Source organism: Pelophylax lessonae, assembly GCF_965119305.1.
Source record: "Pelophylax lessonae genome assembly, chromosome: 3".
Classification (NCBI taxonomy): domain Eukaryota; kingdom Metazoa; phylum Chordata; class Amphibia; order Anura; family Ranidae; genus Pelophylax; species Pelophylax lessonae.
In genome coordinates, this window is record NC_138770.1 from 142790520 (window position 1) to 142814026 (window position 23507).

Below are 23507 nucleotides of genomic sequence, written 5' to 3' on the forward strand. Positions count from 1 at the left end.
AAAGTAGTTTTGAACTTTGTAACATAACTGCGATTCATGTTCCCTCACTGTAAGCTTCACACTTCTCCACAGGCTGTGAACAAACTGGCTGAGATCATGAACAGGAAAATTCCTACCAAAGGTGGAGCGGACACAGACATTCGTAGAAAGGAGAAGGAGAATAGGAAGCTTCAGCTGGATTTGAAATCGGAAAGGGAAAAACTCAGTCGCCTTGTGGTCAAGTATCAGAAGGAGATGAATGAGATGCAGGCGGTAAGGCATCGTGCTTTTTGTAGCTGACATCACATAGTGGATTGTGCAGTTTTATTTACAGATTTTATTCTGTGATTAGTCCTTTTTTATTATATAGTCTTTTTTAATGGTGTTAGAATCGTGTTTCTGCTAAAAAGTACTTTGTTTTTTCTTTGGAGGTATAAAAAAAAAACCCCAAAACGTAAAATACTAACGAAAGAATAGAATGCATTCGTAAAAACGAATTGGGTTTACTAAGGTTGAATAAAAGCTACAATAGTTGCTATGTATTAAATAATTAATGTAGAGGCGGACCCGAGCTGTCAAACTGATAGGTCAGTCCTGCAGATAACACAGGGAGAATGCAACTCCTCCTTTGTAGTTATCCGCGCTCTGTGATGTCACACCGACAGCAGGGCGCTGCTGGGTTATACAGGGAGAGCCATGATCTCTGTGTAGTCTGCAGGACCGACCTGTCGGTTTGGCAGCTCAATCCCCTATGGTGCAAAACACAATGCTGTCCTGGCCTTTCCCTGACTGTTTCCTTTAATAAAATTTTTTGTTTTTGTGCAAATCTAAACCTATAGAATATAACTTCACCAACTAGAAGCTTCTTTGACACCACCATCTTAAAATCCAGTAATTTGCAATAAAGTTATAATTCACATAGAACCATTATGTTTTTTAACTGCAGTTCAAGATTGTTTAGGGTGCAGGTTAGATGTGTAGGTCCTGATCTTGTTAAAGTGCACCTGTTGTGGGAGAAACATGAAAGCTGCTATTGCTGACCTCCTTCTGAAAATGGTAGCTGTCAGGCTTCAGCACTGCTAAGTCACTGACCTGGAGCAAACCTGTAACAAAATCAGAGAAAAGTCATAATTCCATACGGCTTTACTTTGAGTCAGTGATTTAGAAAGTGGTTTTAACGTTACAGCCAGGTAACTAGCATTTCCAGGAGGAGAGGTCATCAATAGAACCTACACATTTCTCTTATGACAGGTTTTCTTTAAAATACAGAGATGACGAGCTCCTTGAATAGGTGCAGAATGCACTTCTATATATGGAAGGACGTAGCGAATTTAGGGAGCCATTCAATAATAATTTAGGGGCTAAGATGCATGTGTTTTTTCATTTATCATCAGGGAAGGACAAGGCTTTTAACCACTTGAGGACTGTACCATGCAGATATACTGCAGCAGAGCAGCCCTCCTGCGCGAACCGACGTACCTGTACTATAGCTCGTTGTCTGGGGCGTGTCTGCAAGGCGCCGGCGAGCCACTCCCACTGTGATTGGACACAGCGGGAGCCAATCAGCAGGCCTGGGGGAGACCCGCTGATTGTTCGGAGGAGAGGCAGAATGGCGGTCTGCCTATGTAAACAAGGAAAACCGCCGTTCTGTCACAGAGGAAGATTGAGATCTTGTGTTCCTGCTAAGCAGAAAAACTGATCTCTGTCTTCCTCCAGTTAGGCCACCCCCACACAGTAATCACTCTCTAGGAGCATACTTGACCCTTTGATCGCCCCTGATGTAACCCCCTTCCCTGCCAGAGTAATCTAAACAGTGACAGTGCATTTTTTTTAGCACTGATTACTGTATTGGTGTCACTTAGTGTTAGATTTGTTCGCCACAATGATCGCCGCCATTACTAGTAAAAAAAAAAAAAAAAATCCATAAATCTATCCCATAGTTTGTAGACGCTATAACTTTTGCCCAAACCAATCAATATACATGTATTGGGATTTTTTTTACTAAAAATAGGTAGCATAATACATATTGGTCTAAATTGATGGATAAATTAGATTTTTAAAAAATTTTTATTGGGTATGTTTTATAGCATAATAGCATAAAACTATTTAAAAAAAAAAAAAAAAACGGTCGGTCTTTTTTTGTTTATAGTGCCCAAAATGAATGAAAAGCGCAGAGGTTATCAAATACCACCAAAAGGAAGCCCTATTTGTGTTAAAAACATGCATTTTATTTGGGTACAGTGTCGCATGTCCGTGCAATTGTCAGTTAAAGTAACGCAGTGCTGTATCGCAAAAAATGGCCTGGTCATTAAGGGGGTAAAACCTTCCAGGGCTGAAGTAGTTAAAGGTTAGACCCAGGTTGTAATTTCGATTGGTTTCCTTAGCTTAAAGCATAGAGGCGGAGCGGATAGCTGATTTTGACAGGTACCCCCTCCCACTTCCGTTCTGACTGTGATCATAGCATAAGGTCTTCTTCCCCCCCCCCCCCTCCCTCGATGTGGTCTCTCGGGACATGTCTTTGGTCCCAGAAGGCTGCGGGGCCATTCACAATGCGCAGAAGACGCCAAGCTGTGAAGCCACAAGCTGTCACAGCTGGGGTGCCCACCGGCCCCGGGGACAGAAGACGTGAGGTGAAACTGGCCGGGGAGAGCACTGCGCTGGATCCTGGGACAGGTGAGTGGCTGTTTATTAAAAGTCAGAAGCTACAGTTTTTGTAGCTGCTGACTTAAATTTTTTTACACAGGAGACTGGAGCTTCTCTTTATAGACAGCTGATCTTCATTGGGTGCTAGTTTGATATCCTATTATGAAAGCAATATAAATTTACTATTAACTTATGATTTCTTATCAGTCTGTCTTGTGTCACTTTTTTTTTTTTCCTGCAGCAAATAGCAGATGAGAGCCAAGTTCGAATTGAGCTACAGATGGCGCTGGACAGCAAAGACAGCGACATTGAGCAGCTCCGGTCACAGCTGCAGTCCATCCACATTGGTATGGACAGCACAAGTATTGGCAGCGGGCATGGTGATGCCGATAATGATGATGGCTTCCCAGGTAAGGCTCTGCCCACTCTAATGATAAGACAGCCTAGGATACACTTTGTAATATTTGTAATTGAAATGATCAGTCGACCCTAAAATCCTATAAAATTTTTTGGCAAATGCTAAAGATTTAAAATACTGATCAATTTCATATACAGTGGTGGCAAAAATTGTGGACACTTTTGGAAATTTGAATGTCTTGCAACTTTTCAGGCTTACAGGAAATGTTATTTTGTACCAAGTGCAAATGTTTATTTGTTAATTTAAAGACAATTTAATGCTGAATTCATTACAAAAAACTGAATTTTACAGGTGGTAGGAGGGGTCGCCACCTACCCCTGTGCCTCCCTTTTTGGGATCTCTATCCCATCAGACATTGTTGGGTATCTATTTACTCAGCATAACACCATGTTTATATTTTGCCAAAAAATTGTGTATTCTATTGTATTTGCGTGCATTAAAAGTTATTGAAGTGTATTTTTCCCAAAAATTGCATTGAAAAACCAATGCGCAAATATCTTGCGACATAAAAAATTGCAAAATCCACCATTTTATTCTCAAGGGCCTCTGCTAAAAAAAAATACAAGTAAGCATAACTTTTTTTTGTACTGACATGTATAAACATTTGCACTTGGTACAAAATAACATTTCCTATAAGCCTGCAAAGTTGCAAAACATTAAAAATTCCAAAAGTGTCCACAATTTTTGCTACCACTGTATCACTTGTTCTTGTGAACTCCCAGGTCTTCATGCCTGCTGTGACCATTATGATTGGTCCAACACTTTCTGTTGGATTTATTTTGTATTATGAAGAATGCAGCAGGAGGGACTATAACACACAAAGATGCACGGAAACACTGAAAACTTGCAGGTGCACATAAACAGGGTTGAAAATGATGGCAGGGAGATCTCACTGTTGGGAATATTAAAGGCACATGAGATCCCAGGGACTGGTGCAACCCACCTGGCTGTGCCTATAAATATAATATCACTTTTAGGTAGACTGACCCTAAAGATTTTTTATAAGCCCTGTAAACATTCAGGATAAAATGATAGCATTATCTGGTGCTTTCCAAGTAGGGTGTGTTTTGCTCATGCATTCTGAAGAATAAGAGCTATCAATCCTAGTTAAAAGAACGCAGAACGCATTGTAATACAAATTGTAAATGATGCTGAATAAAAGTAAATTGTTGAAAAAAAAATGATTTGTGAAAGCATTTGACCATCAAACCAGACTGGAACTATAGAGTCTCTTCTGTGTGAAGATCTTCTGTTGGTAAGGGGGGTCCCACAGTGATCCATGTGTACATCATTGTGGTGATATACATATTAAAAAGGAGTATCTTGTTATTATGCCATATCATCATTGTGGTCAAAACAGTTGATGGCAAAGCACAATGCCTGCCTCAGATGTGGGGGGCTGTAGTTTTTTCCAGTCCTTTTCCTTCTTTTTGTCCGGGTCTTTTCTTCCAGGCCTCACATAATTAAAGCAAGCCATACACGGGGCAAATTTGCAGGAAAGAAATTTGCTTTATTCCCCCATCAACACAGACATTGCTGACAGGGGAATCCCTCCTGCTGAGCCATTGTATTTTCCCGGCAGGAACGGCTTCCCCGCTGGGTGTAAGCAATGATTATTGCTAGCAGCTGTATCAGCAGCTAGTGATAATTGCATGCAAAATACAGCAGGCTAGTTGTACCCAAGTTGATCGATGGAACATTCAGCCTGCCCATACATGGTTCCTGCTGAACCAGCCAAGAGTTAAACCATCTGTGGCCAGCCTTAGTATTATTGGGACCTGTTGAATTTGTTGCAAGTAAGGGTGCTTTGTTAGAACTTGCATGCAGATAGTGGTGGCCTCCTTCAGATGTTGTTTGTAAGATTTATTTTCCCCATTTAAACTTGTGGCTGCTATATTTTTTTCACACCAATTTTAGTTGTCCTTGGTTATAAAAACTGTGCACAGTAAAGCAGTCAAAAGTAAGAGTTAGAAGGGCTTGCAGGACTCTGACTGCCAAAAATGTTGATGCTCACTTGTATTTGATGTGTTTGATATAACTTACTTTCTCCTCCCTTTCTTTTCTTACATCCTGAATTTTTAACTTCTCCTCTGCACTTCTTCCTCCGGTTCTGTGCCGGCTTCTCAGTGCACATCACTCAGTCCCGTACCACGGAGTCCATGTCATTCACCTACCAACGTTCCTCTACTTCTGTCCGCATTGGCACTAGGCCTTCCCGTTCTCGCTTGCTTTTCAACTCTGATTCTGACTGCGACTCAGAGGAGGAGCCAATACCTTGTGCACAAGCCCCTTCAGATCCTGATAGCGATGACAATGAAGGTGACATCGCTATGCAACACCCTGCTGCACCTTGTGGCCTCATAACACCCTGCTGCACTGTGTGGTCCCTAACTTACTTTTTTGTCATTAGTCCAGATCTAACACTTTTTCCTTGCATTTTCTGGTGTGGAATCAGCATGTCACAAATACTGACTGCATGTATTTTCTACAGTGGCTGGAACCCTTTTTTACAAATTTAAAATGTACCTGACAGCCTAATGAAGAGGTGACAACCGTTTTTATGGATAGGACCAGTCATAAGCCTTGTCAAATTGCCAGAGAAAGCCATAATAGGTGTTCTTTGTTGTAAGCTTGTGTGTAGGCTTCATTCTGAGTAATGATATTGTACTTCACAAAATAGTTGTTGGCACTGCATGAGGTTAAAGGATACATCAATTGTGTGCATGTCTACACAGTCAATGTAGATCTAGACGGTCATGAAAACCAGTATGTAAAGAAGGAGAGACTTGGCAGAGAATTAAGTCAGAATTTGCTAAAACAATATAGTGAATAAAACCTTAGAGGAAAAAGATAGAGTTGCAATGCTGTAGGAAGGGGCTGTCCCACAGCTACCAATCAGATTACATCCATTCGTTGTCATCTGTCGGTATCTGGCTGCTATTCCTTATTTTATTACACTTTTATTGATGAATTACTCTGTTCAGCTTAGAATGGATGTGGCAATCTATTGGACATTTGGCTCTAATGGTTCTTTTTGCTCAGACGCTGGTTTTACTTTTCAATCTGAAAGAGGAATCCCCATGTTAAGTTAAAAAAACTGCCAGTTCCAATCACTCCCAGGTTCCATGTTTAATTTGTTTTAAAGGATATTCTAAGTAAGGTGTATACCAGGGGTGCACAATACTCCTCAAACCAGGGAAGCGCATGCCCATGCTCTGGGATGGTGGGTCGGCAAGCCCAGAACGTGATCAATGAGTTTCTGTCCCACCAACCCAGAGAATTTGAGTGCATGGAGCTGGTGGCAGCCTCAGAGGGAGCAGGAGCCTCATAAGGCGATAGTTCCTCAGTAGCGCCGGCTCCTGTCCCAGGTGGAATGATACTAATGGTACCTCGCCTCGCCTGGGACCATATTGGCAGCCTGGAGAGCGATGCCAGCAGAAGCAGGAAGAGTAAAAGGTCAGTATATTAAACATCGCATACACTTCACTTTTGCAATGGGCATATTCACACTTATGAAAAAGGGTTATTAGGCTGCTTTCACACTGATCTGAAAGGTGCAGCACAGTGCACCTGCGGGTTGGCTGCACTGAGCCATAGACTTCTATTATATTCTTGGTGCACTTTCTGAAAGCCGCCCTACATCAGTGTGAAAGCAGCCTTATGGAGGGCTCAGGACAGTAAGGGCACATGTACATTTACAGTTTGGGGGCAGTAAAGCCCCATAGGCCCTCGACTGGTTACCAAATCACTTAAGTGGCCCGAAAAGGTTGAGCACCCCTGGTGTATACCAATTTTCCCTTGAACCTCCTATAGCCACCCTTTGGATCTGGCATATCTTGTTACTATCTAAATATGTTTTTGGTGCAGTTGCTGTATTTGTGCAGTTTTGAGTGTGATTGAGTAAAATGATGGCACACACCACTAGTTTTCCCACATACAGTAGTTATCTTTTTTTGTGTTGTGTACAAATTACTGAATGGTGTGACAGAAAATAAATTCTGCCCGAGCTTTACAAGAGCCCACTCACCCCTTAAAAATCAATATTTCCTGTCAGACAGAGATGTAGGGGGGCAGCCTTCATTTATGTACAATGGTTGGGTTATGTTGGCATGCCCCATATCTGTAGACAGACTCAGAAATCATTTTCCGGTTGCTGTTTCCAGCAAGATTACTGAGATCATTTTTGCAGATCCAGTCACCATTTCTTTTGCAATTTTTTAGATACTCTCAATGTGTAGGTTTTGTGTGCTTAGTCTAATACAGGGGTGTCAAACGCAATTTAATCGTGGGCCGCATCAGCATCATGGTCGTCCTCAGAGGGCCGGCTTTATCTGTAGCCCACCACTATCAGAAGTCAAGAGCCCCCACCCTCCCTTACATCACAATGCATCCCCTTTACCATGTGCTGCTGCTGTGAAAAAGCTGGAGGCAGAGCTGGGGAGCAGGAACTGCAGGGTCTGGAGGAGAGCTGGTGTCAGCTTCCAGAGTTTGCTGAATGCTAAGACCAGTGGAGGCGGAGAGGAGGGGGTGCTGCAGCTGCACAGAGAGGTACAGGATCTGTAGGAGGAGTTGTGTCCTCCTCTCTGCTGCCAATTGCTGAGTTGGGGGGGGGGTCCTTTCTGCAGCTGCAGGGGGAAGGACAGGATCTGGCAGAGGAGTTCTGTCCTCAATGCTGCCGTCTGCTGAGACAAGGAGGGGGCAGAGATGCAGCTGCAGGAGAAGTACCTAGGGCCACATGAAATAGCCTGAAGGGCCAGATTCGGCCCGCGGGCCTTGTGTTTGACACCTGTGGTCTAATATAATAATAATTTCCAATGATCTCCTTCTCCTGACTAGTGCAATAGTCCATATAATATGATTTGACCGAGATTTCCAGTCTTATTTCTCTGTGACACATTGTGTTCTGGCTTGTACAAGCATTGGATTATTCAGAGTGATATGCATGTGTTTTGTTGATGTTTCTTTGTGTGTGTGTGTGTGTTTCACTCAGCCTTAAACCTTTGTGGCTGTTACAATTTGTATTGTCTGTCCTACACTGTCAGAACGTAGTTACTTTCATGGGGAATCAGTCACCAAATCTAGCCATAGTTGGGTCTGTTTTTTGGCAGATGTTTCAAATATTCCTTTATCTAAATGATCAATGGTAAACTAACAACTGAAGTGTACTTTGTGGTGATTTTACAAAACTCATATGGCTGTCACTTTACTGGTTAACCCACAGTTGAAATCTGCTAAACAGAGCCCAGAGAAAGATAACAATCTGGCTGTAGACTGTAAATGTTTTTTTAAAAAAAAAAAAAAATAATAATTTGTTGGGTTTTCCTTCCCTTTTACTGCCGAAGATAAATACCGTCTTAGCCTTTATTTACATGTAGCACCCTACAAGGTAGGTGCTAGGCAAAGTATAGTGGGCCTTAGCTGCCTAACAGCAGGGCCATGATTTTCAGCTGGGCTGTCATGTCTCCCAGGTGTAGCTGTTAAGACTGGGGAGTCTCCCCACTGTGCTCCATGAGAGGGTTCTCATTGGGCAGTGGAGGAAACCCAGCCAATGGCACACTCAGGCCTATATCTACCCCAGAAAGGCAGATTCTGGCGCACAGGATTCTGGGAGTGGGTATAGGTTTGAGGGGAGCGCATGACACAGCGTCTTTGGCGGGAAGCAGAGTCCCAGGAGGGAGAGTACGGCTGTCTCTCCTCCTGTCAGAAGGATCGGGTGTCCCGGGCGGCTTGCCTGAGGGGATGGAGTGAGCTGAGCTACAGAGAGGATCCGGTGTGCCGAGGACCAGCGGAGCAGAGGGGGTCCAGTTTCAGGAAAGCATTCCCAGTTTGTGAGTACTGTAAACTGCCCCTGTGGGTCTGCCTAGCAGAGGGGACCACTCCGGTGAAGGTCTAAGGCATCCAGGAGCCAGCTAGCTGAAGAGGGGGTGCCAGTGTTGACCCTTAAGTGTAGAGGGGGTGCCTAGTGAGAGGACCCTAAAGTGTAAAGGGGGCGCCAGCGGTTGAGCCCTAAGGAGTTAAAGTGTAACAGTGTTGAGAGTTGCAGCAGCACAAGCAGTCACAAAGAGCTACCACAGTCAGTGAAGGGCTGGGGGGAGCTGTTTACAGGACTTTTGAGCTAACCAGAGTGTCAGAGTCAAGTCTCAGTACAGTCCAGGACTTTTTGAGCTAACCAGAGTGTCAAAAGTCAAGTTCAAGCACAGTTCAGCAAGTCAGTATTTCTTAAGTGCCAGCAAGCGTTGGTCGGCATCCAGCTGGCGTCAAGACAGCGCTGAAAGGCATTTTTCTGCAAAGTGTCCCAGTTGTACCTAGTTGAGCCAGAGGAGTATCCCACTCATTCCCTTCTCCCATCCCCATTATCCAATAAACAAAACAAACCAAAGATGCCAGAATGGTCATTGTCTCCAATCTCACACTTGGGTATTCAGCTTAAATGGGCTGAAGGTGTCATCGGTAACAATGGCAGACCCACATCAGGCCCAATGCTTGGAAAACCTGCTACAAACATCTGCAGTTGCCATTTTGCTACAGATGTGACCAGTTATGACGCCAGCCATTTGAGGGCTTGAAAGTTTGGTTGAATGTTTAAATAAGCACATTGATAACCGTGAGAGTTCTCATGCCCTCAATGTAGAATGCACTAGCTGGAACAATGTACGGTAATTGACAACACTGCAGAAAACAGCAATGGAATATATACAGATTTAAAGCGGAACTAAACAAATCGTTTTAATGGTTAAAAACCCAGTTACATTTCCGGTATGTCGGGAATGCTAACTGTTACATTTGAAGTAGGGGGTATTCAAGTAGGGGCTAGTAAAACTGAAAAATACAAATGAATGATACAATATTTGAGTGAATAACATTAAATCTTATGAAATAAATATAATAAAGAAGAAGAAGAATATCCTAGTTAACAGAAAATTTGTCAGCATGTTCATGGCAAGTACTAGCGTTATTTCCCCTCATACACTAATCACATTTAACTTTTTAGGACCGGTCTAAGGCTGATTGGTGGCTGAGGAGAAATTACTACATATTTTATGTATAATCTACTTATTGATACATGTTGGACACTTTAGTTATTGAGGTCCCATGTCCATAGTTACAAAATTTGCAAGATCATGAAGCCGACTTACTGAATTTTGAGAAATGTCACACATAAAAAGTGAATATTCGCTTCAATTATCCAGTCGTTTGAAAAGCAAATTCTTGTTTATTCATCTGCACATGGACAAATATTATACAAAATAGTTTTTCCAAGCAACTCACTTTTCTCACACTATGGATGCTGCGCTGAGCTGTACTTTGAGCTGTATGGAATATCAGCTTGTCACAGACTGAAGTCTAAAAGATGGACTTTATCACATCCCACTGCTTGTGACAAGATATCTCTAATGGCTGTATGGCCTCAGTGATACTTCTAACACTCAGATCACATACTCATATGGTGCTGGTCTAATAAAAGTACATGGGTTAACAACAGTAAAGAGCACGATTATTGGAACCTCACTTTAGGAATGCTTTGCTGAAATGCTCATGGCTTGAAGTGTGTGTTGCTTAGATTTATGTCTGGTTTGTTAATGTCTTTTTTTTTTCCCCTCTGTAATCACCAGCTGTGTTTTTGTTACTAACTTGTTTTATTGGATCCCTGCAGAATCCAGATTGGAAGGGTGGTTGTCACTTCCTGTGCGCAACACTAAGAAATTTGGATGGATTAAAAAGGTGAGTTTGCATTACATAATGAATACGGAATACTACCTGACTGACTTTCAATGACTATGTTGTAAAGTATTAGGATACAGGTCACCAAATTCAAGAATTTTCCTGCTCATTAACTGAATGGGCAAAGGGTAGACTGTTCTGTAGGTTTCCCAGTCTAACAATTTAAAGAAGAGTATGAGTTTTTTTTTTTTAAATCATACTTAGGTGGATGCAGCATTGGTCCGGTGCTGTATCTGTTCCCACCGGCTCTAACACTGAGAACCAAGTGATCGAACACCGCTGAATGCTCAGTTCTTGCAGCTCCCTGAGCAGAGAGCTGCTCACTGTCAATCAGGAGCTCTCTGCTCTGCCCGTCCGCTCTCACTGGAGCGCAGGGCTGTGGAGGGGGTTGGAGCGGCTGGTTCAGCCTCTCAGCGTCTCGCTGAGAGGCTGAGCCGGGTGCCGGTCTAGGCATGTGGGCGGATCCAGACCATATGGTTGCGATCTTGCCTGAGCCTGGAGCAGCTCTGTGACATCAACCAACAGTGGGCTTCAGCCCGCTGTCTGCTGAAAACAGGTCACAGGAGTGCAGAATGAACTGCACACCTGTGATCCACAGAAGAAATACAGCCAAAACAAGCTTTGGTTGTACTTCTCCTTTAACAAAATTATTTCTACTATAGATAAATCATTCTAAACTAGCCCGACTGATATCCTGTCTGCCAATGGTTGTTATACACATTGTAGTGATGGCTTCTGTTTTTTTTTTTTTTTCTTTGTTTCCTTCAGTATGTGGTTGTTAGCAGCAAGAAGATCCTGTTTTATGACAGTGAGCAAGACAAAGAGCTATCTAACCCGTACATGGTATTAGATATAGAGTAAGTATTCACTATTATTGTTGGCTGTTTTTGAGGCAGTGCCATAACAACGCACTGTAAAATCTATTTAGAAAGAAGTGAATGTGACTCTCACAAAATATTCTCTGGAGGAGAATCAAGAACTGTAATCTAAAACACATGGACCTGAAAGATTTACCTGCGGAGAATATTTACTGAACGTCAGATTCACTGATTTATAAATACAGTATGCTCCTCTGTGTGCAATATTTTCTTACATTAATTAGTTATTGAACTATTTACATGAATTTATATTTTGTCTCTACCTGGAATGGCTTCACTTTCTTCTTCTTTCAGCAGACCCACCCACATAGACACCATTAACCTCAGTCAGAAAGTAGAATTGCTTTTAAGTAGGGACAGCCTGTTCAGTAATTTTTGTTAACAGGCATTTACATGCATATACCACAAACTTTATTTAAGAAAGAATGATGTGTGGTAAATAAACTTGTCTTGTTCTAAAAAAAAAAAAACTTTAGTGAATTTAAAAATAGAATTTTTGTACTTACTGTAAAATAATTTCCTTAGAATCTATTGAGAGACACAGAAAGTCTTAAACCATACAACTGCTTACAAGCGGATCTAATACGGGCAAACAAAAAAATGGATTTAAATGATCCAAGGTTTACCCCACCCTTTTACTAGCATGTTTTGCAGCAACGCAGTACCAAGAGCATGATCATAAACAGAAAATAGTGGGACCTGTTTTCCTCAACAGACTCCACAAAAAAGTATTTTATGGTAACTACAAAAATCCAGTTTTTCTTTTTCATCCATAAAGGGACACAGGAAGTCTTCAACATTCAGTACATCCAAAAGCATGGTTTAGCAAAGTAGAATTACATGCAAAACCCTCCAGCCACTTATCAGTGGGGTCCCTGAAAGGCAGGGCATCATCCATCTGTATGGTAGTTGCTTTTTTAAGGCAAGAAATGGCTGTATTCACAGTATGAATTAATTATTTTTGAAAAAAAGTAAAAAAATGGATACAAGAGTTGTAAGCAATTCTGGGAAAAAGTAAAGGAGAGGTCGTTGCAGCCCTGGGGGCCCTATAAGACCCAAGGCTGGAAATCACATAGGGTTCTATTTACTAAAATTGGAGAGTGCAAAATCTGGTGTAGCTCTGTCTACAAAAACAAGTTAGCCTCAAGGTTTTTTGTCAAAGCTTAACTGAAAAAGCCGAAATTTGAATGTTGCCTATCCTTGCAGGGCTGCACCAGATTTCAACCCTACTGGTAGAAGCAACCAGGTGATCCTCCAGCTTCAGAGTGGGGTGCACCTCATCAATAAGTGCCAATACCATCTTTTCATTTAGGAGTGGACTTTGACCCTTTCAGGGAAAAAGCACATCAGATGGGGATGATGGCAGTTCAGAGTCAGACAGGGTTTTGTGACTGAGTAAGAAAATAAAGTAATCTGGGTCATTAAGTCCTGCATTGTCGTAGCTTGATGACCTCAGCTGAGAGAGTAGAGGACCCAGCTGCACCTAATAAAGCCAAAGAGAACTCTGGTAGAGCCTTTTTTCTAGCGGCACCCGGACTGTCCCCCTCTTCCCTTACCCATATGTCTAGAATCAGAGGTGTTGCGGCCACAGTAAGCAATGTACAGGTTTAAAGGGATAGTAAACCAATGCGCTAACCAATTGAGAGAGTGAGTATGGATATATATAAAACTGTGTTATAGGAATTATAGCAGCCAATTTTTTTGTGTCACCACATACAATAAAAATTTGGTAAAATCTGTGAGTAAATCAGCGCTGATTCCAAGATAAGCTAGTGTAAACCAACACACTAAAATAAATAACACTAAGTAGTTAATAACTACTACTCATGAGAATTGTGCATACAGACAGTGATAAAAATAAATATATCCAGATAATATAAAAGTGGAATAAAATCAATAAACATTCATAAAGAGTCCATGTGCAAGTGCTGAAAGATGTATATAACAATGGTGATCCAAAACAAAACGTGACGCACATTAATCCAACAGTGTCACCGATGTGAGCAATTCCAAAACAAAGAATCCAAAATTGAGTGCAATGGCTGCGCACCTCAATATTGAATAAATCAAGCGTTGTTTAAAGTGGAAAGCTTCTCCTTGTAACTCCAATAGTAATGGTATTACAGCTGACAGGATGTAGTAGATCAATAGCCCAAAGCATAGATGTATATTTCCTTGATATTTCTCTCATATAGGAATATCATAGAGAGAACTTCATGGTGCAGTAAGCAGAATACATTTTATTAAAAAATATAGTAACTTACAGTACAGTAGCAGATAAAGCGTATGACAGACGGACCGCTCGGTCCCTGCGATATGCGGTGAAGAGAATCCGAACTTCCGGTCACGGCCGTAGACCGAAAGTGACGTCACCCGGCTCCTACCGACGCGTTGTGTCACACCCAACGTGACCCTTGATAAAGTCACGTTTGTTGTGACGCAACGCGTCGGCAGGAGCTGGGTGACGTAACTTCCGGGCTATGGCCATGACCGGAAGTTTGGATTCTCTTCACCGCATATTGCGGACTTTGCTTGGTTTGTGTATAGTTGCTGTGGTGATCCTATCACGTGAGGAGACATTTTGGGTCCACAGCTCATCTGACCGAGACTATAAGAAGCAGGTGTCTGTTATGAGTCTGTATCCGCTGATGAAGTCCAGTCCTTGGGACGTAACGCGTATAGAGTAGGAGAGGAGTCAGGTGACCTCACCCACGGTCATCAGTCGATTTGTTTGCATTTTATGCTTTTCCACCAAGCATTGGGTTGCAGTGCCTTACTTGAAAGTGCAATTTTATTTACAGTAAAAGGAGTTTGTCCAAGCAGAGAGCACTATACAGTCAGGTCCATAAATATTGGGACATCGACACAATTCTAATCTTTTTGGCTCTATACACCACCACAATAGATTTAAAATGAAGCAAACAAGATGTGCTTTAACTGCAGACTTTCAGCTTTAATTTAAGGGTATTTGCATCCAAATCAGGTGAACGGTGTAGGAATTACAACAGTTTGTATATGTGCCTCCCACTTTTTAAGGGACCAAAAGTTAGGAGACAATTAGCTGCTCAGCTGTTCCATGGCCAGGTGTGTGTTGTTCCCTCATTGTCCCATTTACAAGGAGCAGATAAAAGGTCCAGAGTTCATTTCAAGTGTGCTATTTGGAATCTGTTGCTGTCAACTCTCAATATGAGATCCAAAGAGCGGTCACTATCAGAGAAGCAAGCCATTATTAGGCTGAAAAAACAAAACAAATACATCAGAGAGATAGCAGAAAGATTAGGTGTGGCCAAATCAACTGTTTGGAACATCCTTAAAAAGAAAGAACTCACTGGTGAGCTCAGCAAAACCAAAAGGTCCTGAAGACCACAGAAAACAACTGTGGTGGATGACCGAAGAATTCTTTCCCTGGTGAAGAAGACACCTTTCAGAACAGTTGGCCCGATCAAGAACACTCTCCAGGAGGTAGGTGTATATGTGTCAAAGTCAACAATCAGTGAACACAGAGGGTTCACCACAAGATGTAAACCATTGGTGAGCCTCAAAAACAGGAAGGCCAGATTAGAGTTTGCCAAACAACATCTAAAAAAGCCTTCACAGTTCTGGAACAACATCTTATGGACAGATGATACCAAGATCAACTTGTGCCAGAGTGATGGGAAGAGAAGAGTATGGAGAAGGAAAGGAACTGCTCATGGTCCAAAGCATACCACCTCATTAGTGAAGCATGGTGGTGGTAGTGTCATGGCGTGGGCATGTATGGCTGCCAATGGAACTGGTTCTCTTGTATTTATTGATGATGTGACTGCTGACAAAAGCAGCAAGATGAATTCTGAAGTGTTTCGGACAATATTATCTGCTCATATTCAGCCAAATGCTTCCAAACTCATTGGACGGCGCTTCACAGTGCAGATGGACAATGACCCGAAGCATACTGCGAAAGCAACCAAAGATTTTTTTTTAAGGGAAAGAAGTGGAATATTATGCAATGGCCAAGTCAATCACCTGACCTGAATCCGATTGAGCATGCATTTCACTTGCTGAAGACAAAACTGAAGGGAAAATGCCCCAAGAATAAGCAGGAACTGAAGTCAGTTGCAGTAGAGGCCTGGCAGAGCATCACCAGGGATGAAACCCAGCGTCTGGTGATGTCTATGCGTTCCAGACTTCAGGCTGTAATTGACTGCAAAGGATTTGCAACCAAATAATAAAAAGTGAAAGTTTGATTTATGATTGTTAATCTGTCCCATTACTTTTGGTCCCTTTTAAAAAGTGGGAGGCACATATACAAACTGTTGTAATTCCTGCACCGTTCACCTGATTTGGATGTAAATACCCTCAAATTAAAGCTAAAAATCTGCAGTTAAAACACATCTTGTTTGTTTCATTTCAAATCGATTGTGGTGGTGTATAGAGCCAAAATTAATATTGTCAATATCCCAATATTTATGGATCTAACTGTATATGCTTTTATTTGCATGTCACACGCGATGAGGATCTCTGGTCCAGGTCACCATTGAGGAAAGTATAGGTTGACTGTTTTTCCAGTTTGTCTGGTCCTTCGATTGCTTCTAGCACAGTAAATGTTTAGTTACAAAAGGAGATTCTATCCTCTACCATTTTACATACCCCAGAGGGGAAATGTGCGTCTGACCCATCTGTTTACTCAGGGGTCTTATAGTGAGGTGAGCTGCTAGTGTTACCTGTGGTGGAGGATCTGTACCTAAGTCACCTTCAAGACCTATTCAGAAGCACACTTTGTCACCATTTGGGATCTTATGTCTTTTGCTCTCTATGTATTTTCTTTCTATAATATTTGTTTAATGTAGCGCTGCACTGTTGTTTTATTTGGATTTTTGCTGGGATTTGATATGTTGACCTGAGTGTACAGCTGCTCTAAAATAATTTGAGGTTGGTTCTGGAATTAGTTCTGGAGCATCGTTTGTCTTGCGTAGGGCAGTCTATAAGGGAATTGGCTGCCCTATGTGCGATGAGCAGAAAAGCTCCAAAACACCCCGCAAAAAACACATAAAGGAATGTAAATGGGGCCTGACAGCTGAGTGTCTTCGTCCACACCCTCCTATGAACATGTATAAAGATGACCCTACACTAAACAATCTGAATGTACAATTTCCCTTAGAGTTACTAAAACTATGGAATAGGAGGACCCACCTGATAGCTCATACACGTCAAGAGGCAGGTATGAGATGATTTACCACCCGTCAGTTGCTAGCCTCCCCCAATAGTGAATTCGTCCTCTTCCAGCTGGGAGATGTAAGAACACAGAGTACCTAAACAAAGTGTAGTCACATCTGGGTTTATTGCGAGTTTAGCACATATTTAAGGCATGTTTGTGAAGCGAAAAAGACTGCTTCAAACTGGTTTCCAATTCATCAGTCAAATTGCATATCAGAAAGAACAATACATGAAAGGGCCTTTGCTTTTGCCATGCATCTGTATGTCAATCTAAGGTGTTCCCGAATCTGAATGTGTGTCCTATGACAGTCGCCCCGTCTGCATTTCGTTGTCATGTGTTAATGTAAGCAATTGTCAATTGTTTATGGGTCTGTCAGTAATCTCTTATGCAAAGTGTCTTGTAATCTAAATGCTAAATATCCAACTGTCAAGTGTTCAAATGAATGAATGGAGGGGTGGTTTAACATGTCGTCTAAATGCAAAATACAGCTGGCTAGTCTGGCTTGTTAAATCTGTAATTACAGGGGCCACATTTCATCGTAGAATGAGCCCTAACAAAATGTAATATGAAAGATAATTTTTGTAAGGCACGTTGATACACTCTTTCACCACCTATCTATCCATTCACTCTGTATCCAATCAGGATGGCCCTTGCACTACATCAGAGGTGTCTAGCCCGCAGGTCGCATCCAGCCCCAGAGAGTTTTCCATGCGGTTCGGGCCCGTCTTGAGAACTCTGTGGATGCCATGCAAACATAGCAGCTGTGGCAAATGCACACAAGAAGAGATGCCGGGGATGCTGTGTGAACCTAATTGATGGGTGCAGGGGTGTGTGCTAATGAGGTCAACTGGTAAACTGCTGTGTCTTACTGGCCCTCACGTCCCAAATCTATATACCAGGAAGTCATGAAGTGTTCTATAAACACAGCAGGGGCTAAAGCAAGACTTTGTTAAAAATCAAAGCAAGCTTTTATTTTTCTGCAACCAAGGTACATTATTGGTATATTGGTATTTTATATATATATATATATATATATATATATATATATATATATACATATATATAAAAAGGTGAACTTCGCCTTTAAGACTTCCTGTGTCCTTCAGTGGACAAGAAAGAAATTTAATTTTCCATCATGTTACAAAATACCAAATGGTGAAACTTCAGTCCAACTTACATGCAAATATTTTCTGCATTATAAAAGGATCTTCAGTGCAAGTGTGTGTTGTGAGGGGATGTGATAATTCAATTTTAATGATAATGATAATTTAGCAAGTGATGAATTCAATTTTCTGCATGTGTGTTGAAATGATTCTGGTTCGGGATGTGTGTTATGGTTTCTATGTGAATCTCTATAACACTGTGTCATTTCCTATTGGCAGCAAGTTGTTCCATGTACGACAGGTGACGCAGACAGATGTGTATCGAGCTGACGCTAAGGAGATACCTAGGATATTCCAGGCAAGTTAAACTTGTGCATCTGCCATTATAATAATGATAATGGGCACGTAAAAGTTTCAGGAGAATTATATTCTTAAAATAGTATAAATTAAAGTGAATTTCCATTATATTTGCCTGCTGCCTCACACTCCCACAGGAATGTTGTAATATGGACCTGATAATGCAAGCTGAACATCTTAGTTATGGTGGAATGCTCTAAGATGGGCTTTTTTGATACTTGGAGGATGCTTTTGAATATACTAGCTGCCTGACTCTTGGTGATCCAGTGGCCTCTATATTTTGAGTCAGTGAACCTGAAGGAATTCCATGATCATTTTTTGCATGCTGGTTTTGGGATTTTCACTCTGAACATTCAAGCCAGAAAAGGGAAATAGCATTTTTAGAAGGTCAACAATGACAGCCCCTGCATTTTTTAGTGCAGGTTTCCTTTGGGTCTGTCCCAATGTATGCTTTTCAGCAGGTTAATTACCTGTTTGTTAGAGGACACTGGTACTAGTTTATAGTACATAAAGGGGCTAAAATTATTTTTGGTGGGCCCTAATTAATTAAAATCCTCTCTACAGTTAAATTAGAGTTCTCCACTTAGTGTATTGGACATGAAAATGGAACAAGATAAAAAAATGTATAATTTCCTGTGCTAATTTTTATTTTCTTTTTGTAGATTTTATATGACAATGAAGGAGAAAGCAAGAAAGAGCAGGAATTTCCAGTGGATCCCATGGAGAAGTCGAACTACATTTGTCACAAGGGTCACGAGTTCATCCCCACCCTCTACCACTTCCCGACCACTTGTGATGCCTGTATGAAGCCCCTGTGGCACATGTTCAAACCCCCTGCTGCCTTAGAGTGCCGACGCTGCCATATCAAATGCCACAAGGACCACATGGATAAAAAGGAGGACTTGGTAGCACCTTGCAAAGGTAACTAGTCTGCTCCATCTCTAAATATTCACCTTATTTTTAGTTGACATTATAGTATTGTCTTGCAGTTATTTACCTCCCATGTGCAGACATCCAAAATCGCTGCTGGGTACTGCCATCTTGGATCTGATATCAGCAGCCTACAAAGACTGTCACTCGCTGTGACACCCTAGAACAGTGATGGCAAACCTTGGCACCCCATATGTTTTGGAACTACATTTCCCATGATGCTCATGCACTCTGCAGTGTGGTTGAGCATCTTGGGAAATGTAGTTCCAAAACATCTGGGGTACCAAGGTTCGCCATCACTGCCCTAGAATATTCCATTTCACTCCTCTGGCTTCTATATAAAAGGATGTTAGGAGAGAGGTGGAGGAGCTGGGCCAGCATAAGGAGTAATTAGACACTTCCAGAAGAGGAGAAGGCTATGACATGCTAGGAGAGAGGGGGCCGTGCCAGGGAATTAAAGGGATTGCAAAGGCAGAAGGTTTTTTTTTTTATCTTAATGCATTCTATGCATTAATATATATATATATATATATATATATATATATATATATATATATATATATATATATATAAAAAAAAAAACTTCTGTGTGCAGCAGCCCCCAACAGCCCCACTAATACTTACCTGAGCCCAGCAATGTTGCAGGAGTGTCTCAGCTGCCCTGGACTCCCCTCCTTAATGGCTGAGACAGCAGCGTGACACGATTGACTCCCACTGCTGGCAATCAAAGTTATTCAGCCAAATCAGGAAAATGAGGTGGCGGGACAGGACGCAGGTCCGTGTCTGAATGGACACAGGTAACTGTGATTTGGCTTGGGTGCCCCCACAGGAGGGAGGGGCAGGAGCACAGAAGAGGCTTCCAGGCCACTCTGTGCAAAACCAACTGTGCAGAGCAGGTAAGTATAATATGTTTGCCATTTTAAAAAAACAAAAAAAATAAAACGCGAGACTTTACAATCACTTTAACTAGTCTTTTTTTTTTTTTTTAGCAAGTGCAAAGGCACATTTCAAGTGACAAAAAATAATTTATGCAAAGGGAAAATGCGGCAATAATAATTTAAAGCGCTTGATTTGTTTGTACTTTTACCAGCAATTTTCAAGGTTGGTGAAAAGAACATCTCTTTAAACTTTGCTGGGTTCAAGGGATGCACTACAGTCTAGTCTTTTTTTTTTTTTGGGTTGACTTCCTTTAATGTCTTTCAGTAGAGTTGCTAAAAGGAAGTCAAATGCCTTTCCTTGGACCAGAACCCTTTACCTTTAGTTCTGCTTGCTTGTCAATATTGTTACATATACATTAGATGGATTTGTTCTCCATAAACTGAGTAGTCATTTAGGTTAAAGTGTATCTTATCCCAAGAACAAAAATGTAATATATAGCAACTTGCCATTCTTTAGATGCGATCCTGTCAGTAACACATTTTCTTTCCTAGGGTGACACTACACCACCTCACTATACTGTACCTATGGTGGAGCATGTTGTTACCCTAGACCAGGGATTGGCAATGCAAGCCTGTAACATTCACATGAATGACTCCCAGAGGCACAAAAACATGATGGGATTTGTAGTTTCACCACAGCTGGATTGTCAAAAGTTGCTCACCAGTATCCTGGGCTGTTTGCGCCTAATTTGGACTACATAACATCTTCCCCTATCCTTTTCTATATAGAATAGGGGGAGGTGTTCTTTAGTCCATAGAAGTAAACTGGACAGGACTAAAAAAAAGTTTGGATTTTTATTGCCGCCCAGGATGTTGCAAGCTCACCGCATTTCTGGCATGATCTATATATATATATATATATATATATATTTATTTAATTTTTGTTTGCAGTTATCGAACAGATCTAACAAAACGCTTTAAATTGAATAGTTAATGGGTCAAATGGAGCGTAATAAGAAAAGTCCATTGTTAGTTTCCATATATTTAAAAAGGTCATTTTATTAAATTTTATGCATAACGAAAAACTTGAAGTTGTGGATAGAGTTGGGAGGAATTAAAATGCATGTCAAGATCTTAATACTGTGTGTTTCTAGGCTAGGTAGATTGCACTCTCTCTATTTTGTGATTACTGATTGCACTCTCTCTATTTGGTGACTACTGCCACTGAGAATGGAAGTTCAACAACTTGGATTTGCTTGTGACAACTAAGAGGGGAATTCCCCTCACTTTGTAGAGATTTCTTCTTACTCCTTGATGCATCTCCAAGACCGGAAGTAAAGGGGAATATCCACAACAGGATACCGCAGAAATAATCTGACATAGGCCTTACCCTTTCCCTGCTCTATCCAAAACTAAAATAAAACGTTTTAGCTATACATACACTTTAAAGCCTAGGCAAAAGATCACATTTTCTGTCGTATCGGGTGCATTGCAGGTAGGATGTTTCAGATCATTAGAATTTACACAAAGTCTGTTATACTCAATCAAAGAGAACCTTATTAGACCAGCAGCGAGAAAAGGGAATCCACATAGCATAGCACTGTGCAGCTCTGCTAAACAGGGAGCAGATCCTGCATAAATCATGGGCACATATGGCAGCCCCACATAGTTACATAGTTTGTGAGGTTGAAAAAAGACACCAGTCCATCCAGTTCAAACTATGATGTGTGTGTGTGTGTGTGTGTTTGCTGTTAACAGTACATTGTATACCCCTGTATGTTGTGGTCTTTAAGGTGCCCATCTAATAGTTTTTTGAAACTATCGATGCTCCCTGCTGATACCACTGCTTGTGGAAGAGAATTCCACATCCTTACTGCTCTGACAGTGAAGAACCCCTTACGTATTTTAAGGTTAAACCGTTTTTCCTCTAATTTTAGTGAGTGGCCATGTGTCTTTTTGTATTCCCTTTCTCCATAAAGTTTGTTCCTTATGCTAGGGTCATCACCAGTACAGTATTTGTACATTGATATCATATCCCCCCTCAATTGTCTCTTCTCCAGAGAGAATAAGTTCAGTGCTTGTAGTCTTTCCTCATAGCCGATGTTCTCCATTCCCCTAATTATTTTTGTTGCTCTTCTCTGGGCTCTCTCCAGTTCCAGCACATCCTTCCTGAGGACCGGTGCCCAGAACTGGACAGAATACTCCAGATGTGGCCGGACCAGAGTCCACTGCACATATATAATTGAAGGCAATACATAGAAATACATATAAACCCATAAATTGTGCTATCCCTTACAGATAGTCATCATAATACCATTGTGATAATGTGCTACAGATTACGTGCCAATATAATCATAAAGGTGCTTAGAGCACGCAAAACCATTTAAAATGGTGAAATGCACACAATATTAAATAAATGTCCATAAAGTGCTGTAAACACTTCAATTCAGTGACAAAGTGCTAAATGCTTCAATCCCACACCCCTTACCAGAAAGAGAGAAACCTCCAAATTATAAGACGTCATATGTGCCTGTATGCCAAAGGAGATCCCAGTAACTTCAGCCAGCAAGCTTCAACTCACAGCTCTGAAATAAACATTTTTTCCAAATGATGAATAGCCATGATGAATGAAAAAACAAAGAAGGGGCCACAATAATGCAGTATTGTAAAAACTGTGTGGTTTATTTTAAAATTATACACCCAATAAATGAATCAAAGAAACCGCATGTAAGCCTCGCCGCACTCGGTGGGCATGATGATGTCACCACTAGCTCCATCCAACGCGATTTGTCATAAAAGATATAGTCAGGGAATGGGATCTTTCTGCTTAGAAATAGCTTTTAACACATTGGTAAATTGCTATGAAGTTGATCTATTTCATATTTATGAAAAAAGAAAACATTAAAACTGCTAAAATTCTCCTTTAATATTTTGTCTGTAATCTTTCTTTGTAGTAAACTACGATATTTCCACGGCGAAGAATCTACTGTTACTAGCAAACTCCACAGAAGAGCAGCAGAAGTGGGTGAGTCGGCTGGTGAAGAAAATCCCTAAGAAGCCACCAGCACCGGACCCTTTTGCCCGCTCCTCTCCAAGAACTTCCATGAAGGTACAGGCAAACCCGTCAATCAGGCGGCCTAGTCGACAGCTTCCTCCAAACAAACCCAGGTAAGTCCAATGTATCCTAGTCACACTGCACTAGGAGGGAGGGAATCTAGTGAGAATGGGTAGTGCATTATTGAGCTAATACTGCTCAGTGCTGGACATTGGATCTTTCCCTGCTGGAATTTCCTCCTGTTCTAATAAAAGCTGTGGGCTATAAATATGTGGCTTACTTCTTTGTTTCTTGCTTTGCTCTGTCTTAATCCACTACACAGTGGAGGTTACAAAAAAACGTATTTCACA

General features: G+C 41.4%; 1 protein-coding gene across 4 annotated transcripts in view; it reads left to right on the forward strand.

Moving 5' to 3' along the window:
* Positions 1-23507, forward strand: part of ROCK2 (Rho associated coiled-coil containing protein kinase 2) — a 318978-nt gene that overhangs the window by 280370 nt on the left and 15101 nt on the right. For 3 of the 4 annotated variants that reach the window (XM_082251873.1, XM_082251874.1, XM_082251875.1), the window contains exons 25-32: positions 73-252; positions 2864-3032; positions 5168-5359; positions 10695-10762; positions 11531-11619; positions 18217-18295; positions 18957-19215; positions 23057-23270. In XM_082251873.1, coding sequence (XP_082107999.1) covers positions 73-252; positions 2864-3032; positions 5168-5359; positions 10695-10762; positions 11531-11619; positions 18217-18295; positions 18957-19215; positions 23057-23270 — 1250 coding nt within the window. The remainder of the gene's footprint in view (positions 1-72; positions 253-2863; positions 3033-5167; positions 5360-10694; positions 10763-11530; positions 11620-18216; positions 18296-18956; positions 19216-23056; positions 23271-23507) is intronic. The other variant, XM_082251876.1, reaches the window with a different exon arrangement.